This window comes from Eubalaena glacialis, chromosome X, assembly GCF_028564815.1.
Source record: "Eubalaena glacialis isolate mEubGla1 chromosome X, mEubGla1.1.hap2.+ XY, whole genome shotgun sequence".
Classification (NCBI taxonomy): Eukaryota; Metazoa; Chordata; class Mammalia; order Artiodactyla; family Balaenidae; genus Eubalaena; species Eubalaena glacialis.
The window spans coordinates 96,167,635-96,189,982 of NC_083736.1; the positions used below are offsets into that span (position 1 = coordinate 96,167,635).

General features: G+C 40.0%; 1 protein-coding gene across 1 annotated transcript; it reads right to left on the reverse strand.

The window, feature by feature from the left end:
• Nucleotides 1-11,774: 11,774 nt before the first annotated feature.
• LOC133081864 (late histone H2B.L4-like) lies at nt 11,775-12,182 on the reverse strand. The gene has a single exon (XM_061178192.1). The coding sequence runs from the start codon at nt 12,180-12,182 to the stop codon at nt 11,775-11,777; it is 408 nt and encodes a 135-aa protein (XP_061034175.1).
• Between the last annotated feature and the right edge of the window lie 10,166 nt (nt 12,183-22,348).

The window sequence follows — 22,348 nt, forward strand, 5'->3', positions numbered from 1 at the left end:
TTGTGAGAAGCAGGGAGTGTGGTGGGATGCTCCTGTGGCCGGCCAGTATAGGCAGGGGGAGAGCCTGGATGTTCCCTGCTCCCTCACTGAGGCTAATGCCTGGGAGCCAAGGCAGGGGGAGAGCTGGAAACTCTGGAGCTCAGCCAGAGAAAGGCTTTTCCCTCTGGTCTGAGTGAGTGAGGCCTCTGGAAGATCTGGCAGGACCAATGAGACAGCTCATAAACCCCTAAAGCACTCACCTGTAGGAGACCCGCCTCTACCGGACCCAGGCAAAGCCTCACTGAGCACAGTCCCACCAGCCTGATTTGCTCAGGCCCAGGGCCAGTGGTTTGGGCACTGTGTTTTGCCGAGGACCACCAGCCTTCTAGCCTGTGAGGTCATTATCATGGGTTCCCTGGCCAGTGTCAAGCCATAGGAGCTTTGGAGTCTGCCGAATTAAATGTCAAATCCCCTCTGCTCTCCCCATCGCCATACCTGAGGCAAGAGCGTAGCACAGTTTATCCCCACACATAATCATACATTGCAGGCTTGATATTCTGTCCTGATTTTCACCAAGGACGTACCGGAGTGAAATGCCCCACCTTGACTCCAAGGGAATTCAAACCTTTCTGGGTTAACAATCCTCTTGAAAGGAGGTTTGTTTAACCCGTGCTTATTCTACAATTCACCTTGAGAATGGCCAGTGGGTGGGTTCTCCACAGCTGATTTTTGGAATCTTGGAGCCACCATGGAATTCCCTGGGACAATTTCCCTGGGGTTCAGCTTGACTCATCACCCCCCTCTCTTTTTTCCTGTCCAAGTGGCACTGTATCCCCTTAACTAAGCTTGGGGACCCACTGAATCCAAATACCTAGAGGTTTTTGTCAAGCAGGCCTCCCTCTACAAAGTCCAAGGAACGGTACAGGCACTCCTACTCTGGGTTCTACTTCTGTCCATCCTCCCACCCACCCATTCAGGGCTATTCATTGCACACTTAATCTAGCGTAGAAGTCAAACTCAGATCTGATTCTTAGCTAGGCCGCTTACTTAGTTGTGGGAGCTTGGGTGGTAGTTAACCCAACCTCTCTGAGCCTCACACTTCTTGACAGGGAGAATTATTACACTTACCTGTCCAAGAGGAAAATATAAGGGCAAAGGGTAAGTACTAGACATATGTGTATAACATATGCAGCCGAGTGCCTGCCACATAGAATCATATAGTGCTCAATTAAAAAAAAAAATGTTTACTATGGCGATTTCTATAGAGCTGGCTACTGAAAGGTGAGGAGGGATAAAATGTGGCCCCCAACCTCTGTGACATTACAATTGAATGGAGAGCTAGCACAAGCATACTCCTGAATGGTTGGCAGTAGAAGGCTGCATCTGATCCCAACCATGATGCATGCATCATGGAGGTTCAGAGAATAGGAAGAGAAAGAGGCAGGGAACTCACGGTAGGCCTATACCAGGCACTGCACCTGTCATGCTACGTCTATTCTCTCATTCAGTCCTAATCACAGCCCTTCTGCAAGGACGTTGTAAATAGTACACCCATTTTAAAGTTGAAGGTCCTGAGGCTCAAAGAGAGAGAAGTCACTGTAGGCTGGGATGGTCAAGTCATCTTCACAGAGAAGGTAGGATTTGAGCCAAGACGGGGAATGTGAATAGGATTAGGAAAGGGAGAGGGTGAGGGGCCGAGGCTTCACGGGAGTGAGGAGGAACAGCTGGCCCACAAAGCGCTGAGTCGGCAATTCCCAAAGCCAGCGAAGTAACGAGGCACTTTCCACCTGCTCCCTAGCAACTTCCCATCACAACTCAGAGCTGCGTTATCTCTGCAACTTCACTAACGTGAGGCTCCGGAGGGAAAAGTCATCCACCCTTATCTCACTGTCAGCCCTAAGCAAACAGATGGGGCCAAGGCAGCCAGGAGAGTGTGTCCATACAGCTGTCTGGCACCAAGTCTCACCCCCACCCCTCCTATTGCCTGAGGGCTTGAATCTCAGGCCTGAGAATAAGTATAACCTCCATTCGCTGGGCACTCCATCGGCATTGTCTCACTGAGTCCTCACAACAGTCTTGTAGACCCTATTCAACAGAGGAGGAAACTGAGGTCCAGGAAGGCCAAGTCACTTACCCAAAGCACCACATCTAGTAAGAGGGACAGCTGGAGTTTCAACCCAGGTCTAATCTGACTCCAAAACCTGTGTCCTTAATCACTCTTGCTGTGGAGCCTGGTGCTACTAGCTCACAGCAGTTGCAGGACCCAGACAGACACCGTCACCATGTTGTGTGTCTTTTCCTTGTTAATGCAGCTTCGCAACTCTATTTGTCTCCAGAAAACAAAGGCACCAGAATTCTGAGGAGAACAAATCAAGAAAAGGTGATGCATTCTCATTTTCCCACTCACCTTTGTGCTCTCCAAATCCCCAAGCCCCAAGAGATGTTCTTACTCTTTCCCCAGTTCTTTTCCCTTAAAGGGTGTCCACACACCCTGATTTTCCCTGTTGTCCCAGCACAATTATTTGTAGTGGGCATTTTAGTCTCAAAAGTGTCTGCATTAATTGGACAAGAAATTACAAGGTCACCATCCCTATGAAGAGGCGAAGCAGCCTCACACATCATGTCCTTTTGCAACCCTGACACACCTGCCAGGCAATGATCTGCAGCTCCCCTGAGTGAGTGTGGAGTCTGACCTGGGGGGAGTAGCCAGCCTCTCCATGAGGATGGAATAAGGAATAAACAAATTATAAATGTGCTTTCTGAGGGCTTTCTGAGTACATTCCAGCTTGTTGGTCCTAGAGTGGTCAAGAAACAGGGGTAGAAGAATGCCTGGAATGCAGAAATTGCCCTAGTTGGGGGCCAGTGGGGTTGAGCACAGTGGCCCTCTCAGCACAGCTGTGCGGCAAATATGTGGAGCATAGAGAGTTGAGGACTCAAACAAAACCACGTGAAGGAAAGACTAATTAAGGGGTCAAGCCCACTCTCCTAGCCCACTCTGCTTTGCCTTAAAGCAGAGTCCGGCTAAGCCCTGGGTGTGGGCGGCTACAGGGAAATTGAAGCCCCCAGGACACAATAGGACTTTGGGGACTGTTGAAGAAGCACATGGCCAAGGGTGCAGAAGTCATGAGAAATCAGAGCTCTGACATGCTGGTGACCGTGCTCGTGAGTCCGCATGGGAAAGGACCTATTTCCTTCCCAGAATGCTAACGTGATTTAATAGTGGAAAATTTATTAACGTGATTTAATAATGGAAAATTTATTAATGTGATTTATATGAATAAGCAGAAAGATAAAAGACATGTTAATCTCAAAAGTTGCTAAATTGGCTTGAATGTTTGATACCTGCTAGATACCTAACATGCTCAGAAACCAAAGAAGGATGTTACTGTGAGAACATGGACCTCAAATGAAAACCCAATATGATGTTTGCTGATGAAAGGCTACTGTCATTCCTATTGAGAGTTAGTAAGGTGACAAGATAATTTCCTGACAGCATTATGATTTGGAAGTTTTGATGAACATTAGGCATTGAAATTTTAAAACTCTGGATGATACTGCTGTACTAGGTGGCAGAATGAGACGAAAAAAAGTAAATGAAGTTCTTAGGAAAATAATTTTGACAATAAAGACCCCTAAAAAGGCTGACCTAGAGAGATAACTAATAGAAACGACCATTTAGAAGAGTGGTGAAATAAAATATGGTTAAGTAAAATCCATGATCTTCCTTGGAAAAAACTGCACTAGAGACATATATTCATGTAGATTTGATAATGTTTGATAGTGTTTCCTTCACCATAAAAGGGTTTTAAAAAGAGGAAGAATGGCCCAGGTCCAAAAACTAGAGCACATCCCACTTTTGTGAGCTACAAGTCTTTTCCTGCCAAGTGAGTGGCTCTGAAAAGAGCCTTTGGCTTTCGATGCTCAGGTGGTCCGGAGGCAGCTCATTTGCTGGTGGTGTATCTGCTGACGGCCTTGGTGGCCTCAGACACGGCGTGCTTGCCCATCTCCCCAGGCAGCAGGAGATGCACGGAGGTCTGGATCTCTCTGGAGGTGAAGGTGGAGCACTTGGTAGAGTGGGCCAGTAGGGAAGCATAGTCTCAAATGCACTTAATGATATCTTTAAAAATAATTCACGATGAACATAACGTTCAATGAAATGCCAAAATTAGTGAGAAAGTGCTTCACAACCTGGTAGACACAGGTGGACATGGGAGTGCAAAGTCTGCTCCTCGTAGACATAGGGGTACTCCTGGAAATCACGGGAATGATTGGCCAACCATTGTCTCCAGGTCTGAGCAAAACCCTCAGGGCATCAGAAAATGAAAAATGGCAAAATCACAGTCTCCACAGAGAGAACACAAACGGAAATATATTACTCATAAAATTATTTAAAATATTTAATATCTACCAAATTTAAAAATTGGTTTTTTTTAACATTAATTATGCTCTGAAAATACCCCACATGCTGAATATATATAATACCTGTTGGTTGAAAAACAAAACAAAACAAAACATTACCCTATTCTTTAAGAAACCAACATAGGGAGAAAAATGGAATCAATAAATGGGAAATATTTAAAAATGAAAATCAAATTACTTTCAAGAGTCTACGATAATACAATCAAAGGCATATTTAAATGTATTTATGTAGAAATAAATTACAGAAGTTGAACCAAAAAGGGACTTTAGAAGAATTGAAGAAATGGGGGTCATCAGTGTGGTTTCATCCGCAGTGACTAGGCTTCCAATCGTGTTTCCTCTGGACATTTAAGGGACAGCTAATTCTACTGCCAATAAAATGGTTTCAGTCATGAAGGAGGAAAAGCTAATTTTTATTACTAGAAAATGTAACGGAATGATACAAGCAGTGAAGAAAGCTTACTATTCCAATTTCTGAAGAGCTCCATTTACAAATGAAGATATAAAAATCTTACTTGAAATATTAGTAATCAACCTCTTACCATATTTGATGCAAGGGACAAAAGACATGTCCAGCACAGTCTCTGAATTCATATCATTAAATCACCATGATTAAACACCAGCCAGCAAACAAACCACAGGGAATGAAACGTTCCACTATACTCCATAATCTCTAAAGGCCAAATCTCCCAAGAAGGCTGTTACTGGATTACACTGTGTCACATTGTAACATTTGGCCCAATGGCAAAGAATCATATCCCTTTCCCCTCTCAATCTCAAAGGCTGAATGTGCCGGGAAGACTCCTATTACTTCAGCCCAGGACACCTCCTCACACTTTTGAGTCAATGGCTGTACCTCAGGAGCTGCAGGCTTTTCACTGGCTGAGCCGGTCCAAAGTGGTGCTTGGGCTGCTCTGATTGGACACTTCCAGCATCCCCATGATGCCGAGGTGCAAGACATAAAGGTTTCCGTTTTCCAAAAACAGGACAATGTACTCTTGAGGGAAAAAAACAAATAAGATTAATCTGAACCAGTCACAAGTGTAACTTCAGTTTCTTCCACTTTGGATAGGTACTGTTTCTTGAACATTTTGCTTTAATTATTTCCGTGCTGTGTTTGGGTCCTTGATTCTGCTTTTAAATGATTTCCCTGACGCAAGTCATGTTGAAAAAGTTTGAATGGGGTATGTTTGTCCTGCTAATACTATTTTCTCAGAGTTGATGTTTATCTTTTATTATTTAAGCAGTAAAGCTCTTTCCCTTAGTTTATCATTTCAGTAAACCACACTGTTAGATCATGATTGCTCACTAGGTGCCCTTTCTCCTTAATTACCTTCTGAAGTCAATAATCACATGTACTTATTCGGCCTTAACCTCTTCAACATTAAACCCTATTATTTCTTTTTCTTAGATTTCCTGTGTGAGCCCTTGAGCTTTACCTAGAGCTCTCTTGTCATCCGAAATTTTGTTCCAGGTGTGTAAGATCATCCTGAGGTACCACAAAGAGGGATTTACCTGCGGATACTTTGGTGTTAGTTTTCCTTGGTCTCCTTGAGAGTCAAATTCTTTATCTGAAATATTTTCATAAGATTCATATCATGTTCAAGAATATAAATAAATAATATTCCCATTCCGGTGGCTCATTTATCATAAATCCTTAGTCTGCTGGCCCCAAGGACAGTTCTTGGGGGGTACTGGCCCGATCGAGTTCTATCAATACACTGGACCAAAGGAAAAAAGACCTTTACAGTCCTCCTTGATCAGGCAACGGCCCCCTTCATAGCCACACAACTCAGAGTGGTTAAGCTCTCTCTAGTTTTCTGCCTTGCCCAATTATTAATCCTGAGTTTGTGGGTTTCTGAAAACATTAAAAAACACTTTCTGTTTTGTCTCTCCAGGACGGTGCAGTCCCTTTTTTCAGGGCCTGAAGAAAAGTTCTCATTTCTGTAGGTTGTCCATATTTTGTCTCACTGTTTTGCTGAGTGACATCCTTTTCAGATTTTAGCATCCTAATCAATAGAGAAATTTACAATTTCTTTCAAAAGCAAAAAAGGAATACCAAACAAAACTGAACAAACATTGTTCAGCAAATCACAATGCATTTATAGGGACTACAATGAAAGAGTTTCTTCCCCCTTCACCGAGGTGGAAAGTCAGAAACATTTTTAAAATAAATAAAACTATTCACTGTTCAAATAGTTGAGGAAAATTACATGAGAGGGTTCACCTTATTTTCCCTTAAGCAGTCACGAGTGTTCTCTTTCTATTTTTAATCTAAGTATCTACAAAACATTGCTTAAAATGAAACATCAATTTTAGCACACAAAGTCCTATCTATACATTGCTAATTTTGAAGTGATGTGATATGAACTCTACCAGGGACGATGAATAAAGAGAGAAGGGCTACACGAATATCCTGAGAAATACCACCCAGGTCAGCAGAAGCATTCAGCTGACCCGTAGATACATGAGAAATAATAAATAATTGCTGCTTTAATCCACTAAGTTTTGAAGTAATTTGCAATGCGGCAATTGCTAAATGATACACAATTATGAAAACATTACATTTTTTCCAGATTGCTCAGGGTTTTAAATGCATTCATTCATCAAAAATATCTGTTTAAGTAAGACTTTCCATCAATAATCTATGCTTACATATGTTGGAAGAATTCAAAAACTGTAACTATACCACCTCATAAACATCAAACTAGTATTTATAGGTGAAGAGAACCAGTGTTCTCTTAATATAATAGAAGAGTCAGGAGATATGCCCACCTATAACTCAAAATTCATGTCTTCTGTGAGTTGAATACTCTCTCCCTAAAATTCCTATGTTGATGTGCTAAACCCAAATATCTGACATGTGATTGTATACAGAGATAGGATCTCTACTGGGAAATCAAGTTAAACTGCCTTCATTAGGATGATCCTTAATACAAAATGACCTGTATCCATATAAAAGGGGAAGTATGGACACAGAGACCGTCATATAGGGAGAAAACTGTGAACAGATAGAGGGGTTTCTCTGCCATCCCCACAAGCCAAGGAGAGAGTCCTGGAACAGAGGCTTCCTTCTCAGCAGTCTGAAGGAACCAAACCAGCTGACATCTTGATTTGGACTTCCAGGCTCCAGAAGTGTGAGACATTATGTACGTGTCCTTCAAGTAAAGGGACCTCTGGCATTTTGTATATCAGCCCCAGGTAACCACCACCATTAGAAACATACAACCAATCAAGCAAAGAAGCAAAGAGCAGGCAAATAATCAAACCCAATACCGTCTTTTTTTACCAAGGCTGAACATCCAGGAAGGCACTTACTTCTTCAGCCCGGAAAACCAGCTTGAATTCCGGACCAGTGGCTGTAGCTCACCGTTGTTGGTCTCTCATTGGCTGACTCAGAGGCGAGTGGTGCTTGAGCTTCTCTGATTGGACCTCCCATCATCCGAGGCCTATATCACCAAGGTTGTTTTCAAAAATAGTAAAGCCTGGAAAAGAATAGACACAGATTACCTGAAGAAGTTAGAGTAGACCCTTCAGTTCCAAGATTAAATTTTTTCCGGGTAGATTAGAATCTGGGATAGATTTTTTTCCCTTGAACTTTTTGGTTTACTTATTCGTTTGCTGTGTTTGGATCCACACTTCAAATGAATTCCATAACATGGGTAATGGAGAAAAGAGTTTGCATGGGATATTTTTGCCCTAGCAATACTATTTTCCACGCGTTGATGGTTCTAATTTGTGGATTAAACATTACACTCTTTTCCTCAGGTTGTCTTTACAGTAAACCACACACACCATTAGATTCCAATTGCTCACTAGGTGCCCTTCTTTCTGCAAGAACCCACGGAAGTGTATAATCACAATCGCTCACTCCCCCTTCCCATCTTCAACAACGAAAATCACAAAATTCCCTTTATCTTCTTATCTTTCTAAATTCCGTATGTGTTGCTCACCCTTGCATGCCCAGTCCTCACTCTCCAGACCTATTATGCATATTAGGTAAACATATTACCTATTATATAATATGTATCAATAGTGATCCTATTTCATTTCTGATTTCACAAATGCAAAACACCCAAAGCACAATAGCAGTGTCCTGGTGTATTAGAGCTCTTATACTTTTTACAGAGACCATAGCCTTGAGACCAGCATGCAAAAATAACCTAGGTAATGCATCTCTGTTTCATATGGAGAAAAACTGGCATTTTGAAGCAGCAACCATTAGCATGATAGACATTAAGTGATTTTCTGAGGTCAGCTCTTTTCAAAGTGGTCCACACTTGTTTCTCAGAAAAGGCACCTGGCTCTACAAAGAGCTTGAAGTTCTGAAATTTTTTTTCCAGTGTGTACAACAATTTCTACTTCTCACACAGAGGAAGGTATGCACCTGATTTCATGGTAGATTTTAATGGCAAGTTGTGCAGCAAGCTCTCTTTTTTTCAAACCCTTTTAAGTTTCATCTTTCCCAAATAATAATAAGTAATGAACTTCATGAGGGGGCTTATTGGCCAAAATCCTAATTCTACTGATCTCAAAGAGAGCACTGGAGGTAATATTGGCCCCCTGCATACCTGCAATTTTCTGTGAACTCTCTCTACTGTCTTGTCCTGTCCCCCATTTTGCTCTTCAGCAAGTGGTGCTGTGTCCAAGGTAGAATACTTTGATTTTTGTCTCTCCACAGAATGAGCCCAAAAAATTTTTGAATTTTGCAACTTATATAGCTTTTGTCTCATTGTTTGCCTGAGAGAGACATCCTTTACTACCTTGTACATCCTAGTCAAAAGGATTATTTACAACTGATTTTACATGTTCAAATGAAACACTTCACAGTCATGATGAAGTATTGGGCTTTAAAGCAAATCAGAATATATTGCACAAGACTGAAATCCCACAGATCGTCCTCTCTCAACAGTCGTAGGAAGTTAGAAATCTGTTTTAAACAAGAAATAGAAAATCAGCAACTTCTTTGAAATTTGGCAATACACTTATACAAACGTGACACAGATAAAAATCTTCATGGGACACGAAGAAAACACAATGGAAAAGAACAGATATGAACCTTAACAGTCAAACCACTTGAGGTAAAAGGAGACATATTAGGTCTTCTATTGCTGATAAACCTCCTCTAAACTGATGCAAGGGGCTGAAGAAATGACTTGCTCTGGATTTAAGTCCTTAAATCCCCATGATTAAATATAAGTAAGGAACCAAAAAAAAAGCAAAGTACCACAGTTCCTTTCCCCTTAATCTCCAGGTTGATTATCACACAAAGGCTATTATCTGTTCAGCCCTGGTCACTGGACAACATTTGGGGCCAATGGCTGTAGCTCACAGGCTGCCAGACCCCCAGTGGAGACCGGAGCATGAGCTGCTCTCACTTGACACTCTCCAATGGATATAAAATTGCAGGTCATGAAAGTTTCTGTTTTAAAGATGGAAAGATTCTCTGCTAGGAAAGAATTGATTAGATACATCTATAGGGATATTTAAAATAATTTCAACAACCAGGGAATTAGAAAAGTGAAATGTTTGTGAAAATTTTGTTTTGCCACGTCTGTAAGATATATCAGTCCCCATTTATATATTTAAATGTATGCTTAAACTGGGATATGTTGATAATGTATAATAGGGGTAGTTGATGAATATACCTGCTCCTCCACATTTTCTATTGCATATCACACATAAAATAATTCTGAAAATTCCATAATACGCTCACACGAGGATGAGAATAAATTGGGAAATGAAATTCATAGGAAAATAAGTTAGACCTCATAGAAATCTATAAAGCCTGACAGAGAAAGCACTAAAACTGGGTTCAAGAAAAGGTTGGAATTTTGTAGTTTGTCTAGCTTTTCTCTCTTTGTTTGGCTGAGAGTGACATCCTTCACAGTTTTGTACATCCTAATCCAGGGGTACTTAAAATTTCTCTTTAATTTTTAAATTTTTTCTTAAAGTATAGGTGAGTTACAATATTATATTAGTTCAGGTTTATAACAAGTGATTCAAAAGTTTTATATATTATACTCTGTTTAAAGTTATTATTAAATAATTTCTATATTTCCCTGTGCTGTACAGCATATCCTTGTTGCTTATTTTAAAAGTGCAGAATGAATAGATTTTAATATACTGAAATATTAATTTCTAATGAAAACCATAGTAAATTAAAAAGGATTGAAATCATAGAGTGCATTCTCTCTCTCCAATGATGTAGGAAATTAGAAATCAATTTTTTGAAAAAAGGACTAGGAAAATCAACAAATCTTTGAAATTCAGCAACATATTTTTAGAAAAAGATTAGAAAAAAAGGCAATGCACCAAGAAGAAAACACAATGGATATTAAATTCAATAAATATTATTATAATCATTAACACTCAAATTACTTGAGGTAAGGGAAGGAGTCATCTTAGTTCTCTTAATTGCTGAACTTCCCCCTCTTATTTTCAAGGAGATGGAGACATGTCCCACTACCAGATCTGGATGTCTGTACTTAAATCACCATGGTTAAAAGCAAGTACTTGAAGGGAAAACCACAGGGAAACTATCACACCTCCTTCCCGCTCACTCTCCCGGCTGAGTATCACAGGATGGCTGTTTTTGGTTCAGCCCTGGTCACCCCACCACACTTTGGGCCAACTGCTTTGGCTCACGGGCTCCCAGTCCCTCATTGGTTGCTGCTCTGGAGACTGTGGCTACAGCTGCTGTCATTGCATGATCTCATCATCCATGCAGAACTTCAGTTAAGTCAAGATTTCTGGATAAAAACCGAAAAGTTTTAGGCATAAAAAAAATAAAATCAGAGAAATCTGAATTATGTAGAATAGTAATTTCACGAGGTATGGTGCCTGATTCTAGAAAATTAGATTATTTAGTTTTACACTGCGTTTGGGTCCTATTTTATGTACTTAACTGAATTCAGATTTGAGATATGTTAAAGGTGTATGAACGTGTAAGTGAGATTTTCATGTCCGCTACTTCACTTTTTCGGTTACTATAACCCACATAAAAATCTCTGGATGATACTGCTATATACAGCTGGTAGAATGACAATAAAAATGGTCAATGAATCTTTTATGGAAAGAATTTTGACCATAAAGATCCCTAAAATGTCTGACAGAGAAACCACGAATAGAAATGACCATTTAGGAAAGTGACAAGGTGCATTTTGTCTAAGAATAGTTCGCGATTCTCTGTGGAACGAATGGCACTACAGACATATACTCAAGCAGAGTGGATGTGGTTTATGGTATTTTCCTCATGGCACAGGGCGAAAACCCACAGTGGATCAGACTCTTCAGAGCTACAGGTCTTTTCCCGCCAAGTGAGTGGCTCTGAAAAGAGCCTTTGGTTTGCGATGCTCAGGTGGTCCGGAGGCAGCTCATTTGCCGGTGGTGTATCTGATGACGGCCTTGGTGGCGTTGGACACGGCGTGCTTGCCCATCTCCCCAGGCAGCAGCAGGCGCACGGAGGTCTGGATGTCTCTGGAGCTGAGGGTGGAGCGCTTGCTGGAGCAGACCAGGCGCGCCGCCTCGTCGGCGATTCGCTCAAAGATGTCCTTAACGAACGAATCCATGACGTTCACGGCCTCCTGCGAGAGGCTCAGGCCCTCCTGGACCCGCTTCAGCACCCTTCGGAAATAGGCGGCAAAGCTGTCGAAGCCGTCAGAGCGGCGGCGGCGGCTGCAGCGGCGGCGGCGGCGCTTCGGTGTCTTCTGCTTCGGGTTCTTCGGCTCGGCTTCCTTGGCGCCCAGGCTTTCTTCAGACGTCTCAGACGAAGGCTCAGGCATGTCGGAATCGTCTTCCCCACAGCTCAGACGGAAGGACAGTGCGGCCGTTGAGGGTCGTTGGCCCGGTTTATACTCTCTGCCTTCTCTGACGTCACGGGCAATGCTCACATCTGATTGGATAAAATGCAAAGCAGGGAGGCCTGTCACTAAGGCACCCCATGTCACGTGTGATTGGATGGCCCCCTGCTTGGCCTCCAGTCAGCCAATCACAGTGGAAATCGGGTGACCTTTAAACTTTCCGTGACCTCTACCAGAAAATCTTTGAACTATGCCCCATGTAGGCAACGTTCACTTCAGCTGATTTATGCTTACTATTTATGCATGAGAACTCTGAAAAGATGTCACCCAAGTCACCTACACTGAAGAAAAATCAGTGTGAGCTTCCTGAGCGAGTCTGACCTCCCTAACTCAAGTCGTTGCCGCCATCAGAATGACTTTAGCCACTTGGCGGGCCATTTTACTCCCACATAGTATCTTGTCTTTCCATGGCTGAGCCTCCCTGGCTTGAGCCGGAAGTCTCTGACATGGTCTGCAGAGTGCTCCTCAAAATCATGGGACATAATTGACCATCTACTGCCTCCAATTATGATCAAAACCCCCAGTGAATTAGAAAAAATTGAAATCTCAAAGCCACATTGTCCAAAGTTGGAACACAAACAGAAATGGGAATACTTTTAAAATTAGTAAAAATACTTAAACATTTCTCAAATATAAAATTTTCTTAACATTCCTTAGGTCCTCAAAATACCCCACATGCTTGAATTTGTGAATAAATATTAGAACTGTTCGTTGAAAAAGTGATTACTCTAATTCTCTAAGAAATCACCAGGGTAAGAGGAGAAGTATCAATAAAAAGGAGAAACAATTAAAGAAACATACTCATTTCAAAAATCAATGATAAAACAAGCAAAGATTTTTTAATATATTCATATAGAAATAAGTTACACATAGTGCACCAAAAGGGACTGAAGAAAATTTGAAGAGATGGATGTCTTCAATGAGCTATGGTAATGGTCATGCTTTCAAGTGTATTTCCTGTGAGGCCTTTAAGGAGCAGCTAATTCTACTGCTAACAAAATAGTTCTAATCATAAAGAGAAAAAAAGCTAGTTTTTATTACTAATATATATAATATGTTGATAATTCATGGAAGAAAGTTTGCAACAGGAAATTATCTGGACCATGATGATAGTGTTACTACAAACCCAAAAGCTACAGAAGGGCTGTCTTTTGATTACAAATTCTCAAGGAGACTTTTTCCCTCCCACAATCAAGGACATGGAATAGAATTTGTTTTGGCATCTTCCTTTCCCATTAGGAAGTGTCCAGGTTTTCATTAAGGCTGCAGTCATTCAGTTATCTATAATTATTAAAGGTCTCAGTGGATTATTCATTTCTGTCATTTTTCACACAAAGTTGAGCATTTTAAATAACGTATATAAATAACTTTGTCAAGTTATTTTTCATGTTTGGAATGGAAAGTTTCACATTTTCTATTCCATCTATTGACCAAAATAGAGGCATAAATGACCCTTAAAATATAAACCAGGCTAGGGTCTCCAAATTGTAATCAGCTGATATCTAAGCTACTCTGCAACGTAAGAGAAAACTGACACTCATACTGGTGTCGTGGAGGTACCTCTCCATGGGGTTGTCCAGCAGGATAGGCAGATTTTTACTTGTCAGCTCAGAATTCTCAAACAGCAAGGCAGAAGCTATGTGTCCTCTTTTTTTTTTTTAACATCTTCATTGGAGTATAATTGCTTTACAATGGCTGTTTAGTTTCTGCTTTATAACAAAGTGAATCAGTTATACATATACATGTATCCCCATATCTCTTCCCTCTTGCGTCTCCCTCCCTCCCACCCTCCCTATCCCACCCCTCTAGGTGGTCACAAAACACCGAGCTGATCTCCCTGTGCTATGCGGCTACTTCCCACTAGCTATCTATTTTACATTTGATAGTGTATATATGTCCACGCCACTCTCTCACTTTGTGCCAGCTTATCCTTCCCCCTCCCTATATCCTCAAGTCCATTCTCTAGTAGGTCTGCATCTTTATTCCCGTCTTGCCCCTAGGTTCTTCATGACCATTTTTTTTGTTTGTTTTTTAGATTCCATATATATGTGTTAGCATACGCTATTTGTTTTTCTCTTTCTGACTTACTTCACCCTGTATGACAGACTCTAGGTCCATCCACCTCACTACAAATAACTCAATTTCGTTTCTTTCTATGGCTGAGTAATATTCCATTGTATATATGTGCCACATCTTCTTTATCCATTCATCTGTTGATGGACACTTAGGTTACTTCCATGTCCTGGCTATTGTAAATAGAGCTGCAATGAACATTGTGGTACACGAGCTGATGAAGGCTGTGATTATTTTGAGTAGTTCAGGTATGAAGGAGGCAGTGCCTTTTACAGAACGGGCAGTGAATGTCTGTGTTTTTCAGTCCAAGATGGAAGAATTTTGATGGGCTATTACATCTCCAGAGCTCTCCTTGGTCGCTGGAGTAAATATTTAGGATAAATGAGTCCCATTATCAGGAATCTTATTTATTATTTTGTGGAATATTAGAGATATCTTATGAAAGAATTTTTTTAAAGAATATGATTCCCAAGGAGACCAGGAAAATCTTCCACCAAATCAACGGCAAGTAAATATCTCTGGGTGGGACCTCAAGTTGGTCGTACAGAACCTGAATATAATTTTGGAAGCAGAAAGCTCATTTCAGAGCCATTGCATTTTCAAAAAGAGAACTGTGGACCCATAGGATAAAATGGTATTTCACAAAATTATTTAATTCCTATTGTGCTCATTGTTGCTGCTTCAATATCCCAGTGTTTGCCCGTATGAAATACAAATGTTTTTCTAAACATTTCTTGCACATTAATAATATGTGAGCATTCCTGTTAAGAAACTTAACCTACTAGGATATTTTTATTGTGCTAGGTGTGTGTTACATTTAGTAAATCCAATAATCAAATACAGGCATTAGTAAACCAGTGTTACAACTGCACCATATTGGCTGTGAAGACAGAAGTGCAAGGGTAAGTGACACACATGACATCTAGGAAGGAGAGAGGGAAAATGGAGTTCAGTGTTGAAGACCTTGGAGGAGATATGAGCATATGTAATTATTCACTTCAGAGTGTAATTGAAGAAAACGGACACCTAAAGAGCAATCATGATCTAATGGTGTTGACTACTGAAAATACAAATTAGAGCAAGGACTTTACTGCTTAAATAACACACTATAAGTTCCAACCCTAAGAAAATAGTATTAATCGGACAAGCATACCCCATTCAAACTTTTTTCAACATTATCTGTATTACAGAATTCATTGTAAAACATAAGCGAGAACTGAAACACATTGCAGAAATAACTGCAATATTCTTCTACACAGAGGCATTGTGAAATTCATCAGCCTTTGAGAAGTGAAGATAAGCAGAAACCATATAGCTCGGTGGACCTGATACTTGAGCAGGTATTTTGTCATGCACCTGAGTGAAATTTGTTGTAAGTAGGAATAATATGCAAGGTTATTGTGCTTGTTGAAGTAAATGGACTGGCTTGTGTAATCTATCCCTCTGAAAACTCAGATTCCTTTACCATATTCTGGTAGGTGAAGGGCATTATCCAAAGTCACATAGCTACTGAATTAGAACTGACACCAGGACCTAGGTGATTCCCTAAATCTCACTTCAGTGTCTGACCCATTAGGCATGGTTTTGCCTTTGAGTGTGTGAGTCTATCAGAGGATAACAGAAACCATGATTCTCTTGATCAACCTGCTTGATAGGAAATACCTTGATATAAAAGAATAACCTTCAATTACCTCAATCTCCATTTGGAAATTAATTCAAGTGAAAAAGTATAATCAAATGTTTCCCTTAACCACACTCCAACATCATGCAAGGGCAGATATCCAGGGCTTCTTATGCTTTTCCCTCTCCCTAAATTTTGTCCTCAAAACTGCCCCATTTATGACGCTGTGGATATGTACTTTTCAAGGCACAGTTGAGAGGGATAGATTACAACTGAAGTGTCAGGCACTAGAGGACCCAAGAAAGAAGGGGACCATATGGGAGAACTCTGTGTCCCTAAGTCAGAAAAATTAGATATTGAGACCAGGTCTGTCCGAGTTCCTTTCACCAAGAAATCTCTACTTACATCCCCCTTGCTGCTTACCTGTGTGTTTCTTTGTCTATATACAGGGTCCTACAAGTGGGAGAGGATGTCTATAATGGTTAGACACTTCATTCCACTTTAGTGTGAAAGTTGTGGTGTAGAGTATAGGATTCCACTAAATGATAGGTGTCCCTCTCCTAGTGGTAGGTAAAGAGTAAACCAATCCAAAGACAACCACCATAGTATAATGAACAAAACACTTGTTTCTTGGCCATATCCTGTGTATGGCACCCAAAAGGATCTCAAGAAGTTTGGTTCTAGTGGATATTAGATTCAGGAATGTTGCTCATTCCTGGATACTCCTTCCAATGAGAGGTCCTGTTCATTTCCCCCTCCTCTTGAGCTGATGAAGGCTGTGATTATTTTGAGCAATGAATAGAATATGGTGGAAATTATATTATGCCAATTATGGGGTTAAGCTTTAAGAGGGAATGTCCTTCTGCCTTGCTGTTTGAGGACACACGGCTACCATGTAAAAGGTCAGCCTATCCTGCTGGACATCCCCACAAGAAAAGAGGTCCCTTGCAGCACCAGGCATGTGTGTGAAAGTTGCCTGGAACTTTGCAGCGTAGCTTAAATATCAGCTGATTACCACTGAGTGATCTTAGTATGGTTTATATTTTTAAGGGACGTTTACACTTCTTGTTTGGAAATTGTTTGGGTAGAAAAACTGAAAATCCTCCAATTATAAATTGTAATATACAAAATTATATTAAACATTATTTTAAATACTCAGGTATGCTTGAAAATGGGCTCAAATTAATAGATAGCTGAGACATACACATATTTCTAAATGCTGAATTGACTGGGACTTCCCTGGTGGCTAGGACACCACACTCCCAACACAGGGGGCCTGGGTTCAATCCCTGGTCAAGGAACTAGACCCCACATGCCTCAACTATGAGTTCACATGCCGCAACTAAAGATCCCGCATGCCGCAACTAAAGATTCCACATGCTGCAACTAAAAGATCCTGTGTGCCGCAGCTAAGACCCAATGCAGCCAAATAAATAAGTAAATAAATATTTTTTAAAAAACAAAATAAATGCTTAATTGACTATACCCATAGTGAAAAACTGGACTTTTTTTCTCATAAGATATAAAGAACCAAGGAAAATTCTAATTTTGTCCCTAACTATGGGTGGGGAATAAAATGTTGCCTCAAGAATCTGTAATCAAAAGAGCGCCCTGATGTAGCCTTGGTGTTCTAATTAACAATATCAGCATGGCCCAACTAATTTCTGTTTGCAAACTCATGTATATGGCAAATGCAAATCTAATTGTTTCTAGGGGAGCTTAACCTTAATTGAGGCTTCTACAAATATTCCTACAGTTAAAGTCCTCCAAAACAAGCACAAATTTCCCCCCTCCCAAAATGCCAGCATCAGCATAAACAATAAACCAAAATGGAAACCTGTAAAGATTTATCATCAAAGTACAAGAAATGTTAATTAACATATTTAAATAGATGATAAGATACATAAAACATGAGTAATAAATAGCTAATTATCAAAAAGATGCAAATAAGCTTTCTAGTACTGAAAATCATAAACACTGGAATAGAAGAGTAAAGAAATTTTAAACAGCTGAGACACCCCTGGAGAGAGAATATGTGAATTAGAAGGTAGATTAAAAAAAATACAGAATACTTCATAAAGAGAATAAAAGGATTAAATGGAGGTCAAGAAACCTAACAAATGGACTAAGAAAGTATAAAGTACATCTCCTAGGGATACCAGAAGTGGCAAACATTCCTTAGAAGTTCCTTTAACATGGTGTCTGTTGGTGTAAATATTGATACCATGATTTTTCATGTTGTCTCCAATGTCTTTTATTCTGAATTAAGTTCTAAGGACACAAACATCGATATGGTGTTTAGTGTGTAGGACATTTATGCATGCTCAATGCCCAAGAAAGGGATGCGAGAAGGCAGGTGTGGGCAGAGGGAGAAGTGCACATCTAACGCAGACCCTCCAAAATTACTTTCTGATCCCATGCTGAGTTCTGAAGGTACAATGGCCCGTTAAAGTCATTTCACATTGGTTCAACATAGCCATATCTTTATGCCACCTCCTTGATCAGTCCTTAAAAGTGGGCCAACTCAAAAAGTACAAAACATTGGACAAGGCAGCTCTGTGCAGCTGAGGTAACATCTAAAGTGGCTTATGGCTAAGGACTGGCAGTAAGTCTGTCCTTGTTGTGGTGTGCTGAGTGGCCCATCTTCAAGTCTATCAAAGTCTTATCATGATACTTAGGCTAGGAGTACAACACTATGTGGATGGTTACTTACTCTCACTACTCACTTTCGGCTTCCATTTGTTGATGAAAGGAGATTTACTGCCACAGTATTTGGCATTGCTCTGTAGACAATGTCTTTTTGTCTGCTATTATGATCTATAGGCTAACTTTGTAGCTTTACTATGATGTGTCCAGGTGTGTTCCCTGAATCTATGGAATCAAGGCTTTCCTAAATTCTGGATAATTATCAACCGTGTCCCTGTGAATATTATTATTCTAAAATTTAACCAGGTTACCACTTCTGGCATGCCTACAAAATGCACTTAATACCTTCTTAGTCCATTTCTTAGGTCTCTCGGCCTCTCTTTAATCTTTTACTTCATTTATCTTACTATGAGTTATTCTGTGTAATTTCTTTCATCTATTTTCTAATTCACCAATTCTCCATCCAGCTGTGTCTCATCTGCTGTTTAAAATTTCTTGGAAGAAATTGACAAGAATACAGTAATATTAGGGAACTTTAACACCCCACTTACAGCAATAGACAGATAATCCAGATAAAAAATCAATAAGGAAACAGTGGCCTTAAATGACACATTAGACCAGTTGCACTTAATAGACATCTACAGGACATTCCATTCAAAAACAGCAGAATACACATTCTTTTCAAGTGCACATGAAACTTTCTCCAGGATAGATCACATGCTATGCCACAAGAAAACCCAAGTCTCAACAAATTTCAGAGGACAGAAATTGTACCAAACATTTTTTCTAACCACACTGTATGAAACTAGAAAATGATTACATAAAGAAAAATGGGAAAACCACAAACACATGGAGACTAAACAATATGCTAGCAATAAACCAATGCGTCAGTGAGGAAATCAAAGAGGAAGTTAGAAAATACCTGGAGACAAATGAAAATAAAAATACATCTTTCCAAAACCTATGCGACACAGCAAAAGCAGTTCTAAGAGGGAAGCTTATAGCCATACAGGCAATGAAAGGGCGGGAGGAAAACAAATGAAAACAAACAGACAAAAAAACCCAAGACAAATAGCAAAGACAAAAAAGCAAACAGCAAGAACAACAATTAAGAACAAACAAACAAACAAATGAACAGACAGACAAAACCCCAGATAGATGGTAAAAGCAGAACCAAACAAACAAACAAACAAAAAGAAACAAAGAAACACACATACAAAAAAACAAAGCAAAAACAGGGAAAACAAAAAACAAGAGAACAACCAGACAAACAAAAGAACCCCAAAATGAAATCAAACAATTAAAAACAAAACTGACAAAAATAAAAAACAAAACAAAAGCAGAATGCAAACTGAAGGAAACAGCAAACAAAACGAACACACAAAAATGATAAAAATAATTTTAAAAAAGATAAAAGGGTAAGAAAATTAGAACAAAGGAAAAAGAGATAAAAACAAAATAGAACAAAGGAAAGAAAAAAGAAAAAATCAAGGAATAAACACAGAACAACAAAAAAGTAACGTAGAAATAGAAATTAAAAAAAAAAAGTTTATGTGGGGATCTTTCTTGTCCTTTCCAGTGTCCAAGGTCTTCTGCTAGCGTTCAGCTGGTGTTCTGTGAGAATTGTTCCGTCTGTAGATGTATTCTTGATGCATTTGTGGAGAGAGATGAACTCCATGTCCTCCTAGTCCTCCGCCATCTTGGTGACCCCTGTGTGTGTCCCTTAAAATGGAAGTCTCTATCTCCCACAGTCCTCTGTGTCTCCCTAAAGTAAGCCCTGCTGACCTTCAAAGCCAAACATTCTGGAGGCTCATCTTCTCAGAGCATGACCCCTGGGCTGGGGAGGCAAGTGTGGTGCTCAGACCCCTCACTCCCTCAATATTGGGAGAACCTCTGAAATTGTACTTATTCTCCCATTTGTGGGTTGCCCACATGGGGGTATGGGTCTTGATTGTAGCACACTGCATCCTTCCTACCCACCTACTTGTGGCTCCTTTTTTGTATCTTTAGTTGTAGGAGGTCTTTTCTGATAGGTTCCGGTCTTTCTCATCAATAGTTTCTCTGTAAATAATTGTAATTTTGGTGTGCCCGTGAAAGGAGGTGAGCTCAGGATCCTCCTACTCCATCATCTTGGGAACTCTCCTCCTGTTTGTTGGGAGTTTTTTTTTTTATTATTACTAATTCAATTTCACTACTAGTGATCAGTCTCTTCTGATTGTCTATTTCTTCCTGATTCAGTCTTTGAAGATTGTGTGTTTCTAAAAATTCATCCGTTTCTTCTACGTGGTCCAATTTGTTGGCATATAACTGTTTGTAGTATCCTTTTATGATTTTTTTGTATCTCTGTGAATATTGTTTATAATTTCCCCTCTTTCATTTCTTATTGTGTTTGTTTGGGTCCTCTTTCTTTTTTTCTTAATGAGCCTGGCTAAAGGCTTATCCATTTTCTTTATTTAAAAAAAAACTCAGCTCTTTGTTTTATTGATATTTTCTCTTGCTTTTTAAAACATAAGTTCATTTATTTATTTATTTTTGGCTTCATTGGGTCTTCATTGCTGCCTGTGGGCTTTCTCTAGTTGTGGTGAGTGGGGACTACTCTTCACTGCAGTGTGTGGGCTTCTCATTGCAGTGGCTTCTCTTGTTGTGGAGCATGGGCTCTAGGTATATGGGTTTCAGTAGTTGTGGCACGTGGGCTCAGTAGTTGTGGCTCACGTGCTCTAGAGAGCAGTCTCAGTAGTTGTGGCACACAGGCTTAGTTGTTCCACGGCACGTGGGATGTTCCTGGACCAGGGCTCGAACCTGTGTCCCCTGCACTGGCAGGCAGATTCTTAACCACTGCGCCATCAGGGAAGCCCTTCTATTGATTTTTATCTCTATTTTATTTGTTTTCTCTCTGATATTTATTATTTCCTTCCTTCTGCCGACCTTGAGCTTGGTTTGTTTTTTTCTAATTCCTTTAGATGGTAGGGTAGGTCGTTTATTTGAGATTCTTCTTGTTTCTTGAGGTAAGCCTGTATGGCTATAAGCGTCCCTCTTAGAACTGCTTTTGCTGTGTCCCATAGGTTTTGGAAAGATGTGTTTTTATTTTCATTTGTCTCCAGGTATTTTCTAACTTCCTCTTTGATTTCCTCACTGACGCATTGGTTTATTGCTAGCATATTGTTTAGTCTCCATGTGTTTGTGGTTTTCCCATTTTTCTTTATGTAATCATTTTCTAGTTTCATACAGTGTGGTTAGAAAAAATGTTTGGTACAATTTCTGTCCTCTGAAATTTGTTGAGACTTGGGTTTTCTTGTGGCATAGCATGTGATCTATCCTGGAGAAAGTTTCATGTGCACTTGAAAAGAATGTGTATTCTGCTGTTTTTGAATGGAATGTCCTGTAGATGTCTATTAAGTGCAACTGGTCTAATGTGTCATTTAAGGCCACTGTTTCCTTATTGATTTTTTATCTGGATTATCTGTCTATTGCTGTAAGTGGGGTGTTAAAGTTCCCTAATATTACTGTATTCTTGTCAATTTCTTCCAAGAAATTTTAAACAGCAGATGAGACACAGCTGGATGGAGAATTGGTGAATTAGAAAATAGATGAAAGAAATTACACAGAATAACTCATAGTAAGATAAATGAAGTAAAAGATTAAAGAGAGGCCGAGAGACCTAAGAAATGGACTAAGAAGGTATTAAGTGCATTTTGTAGGCATGCCAGAAGTGGTAACCTGGTTAAATTTTAGAATAATAATATTCACA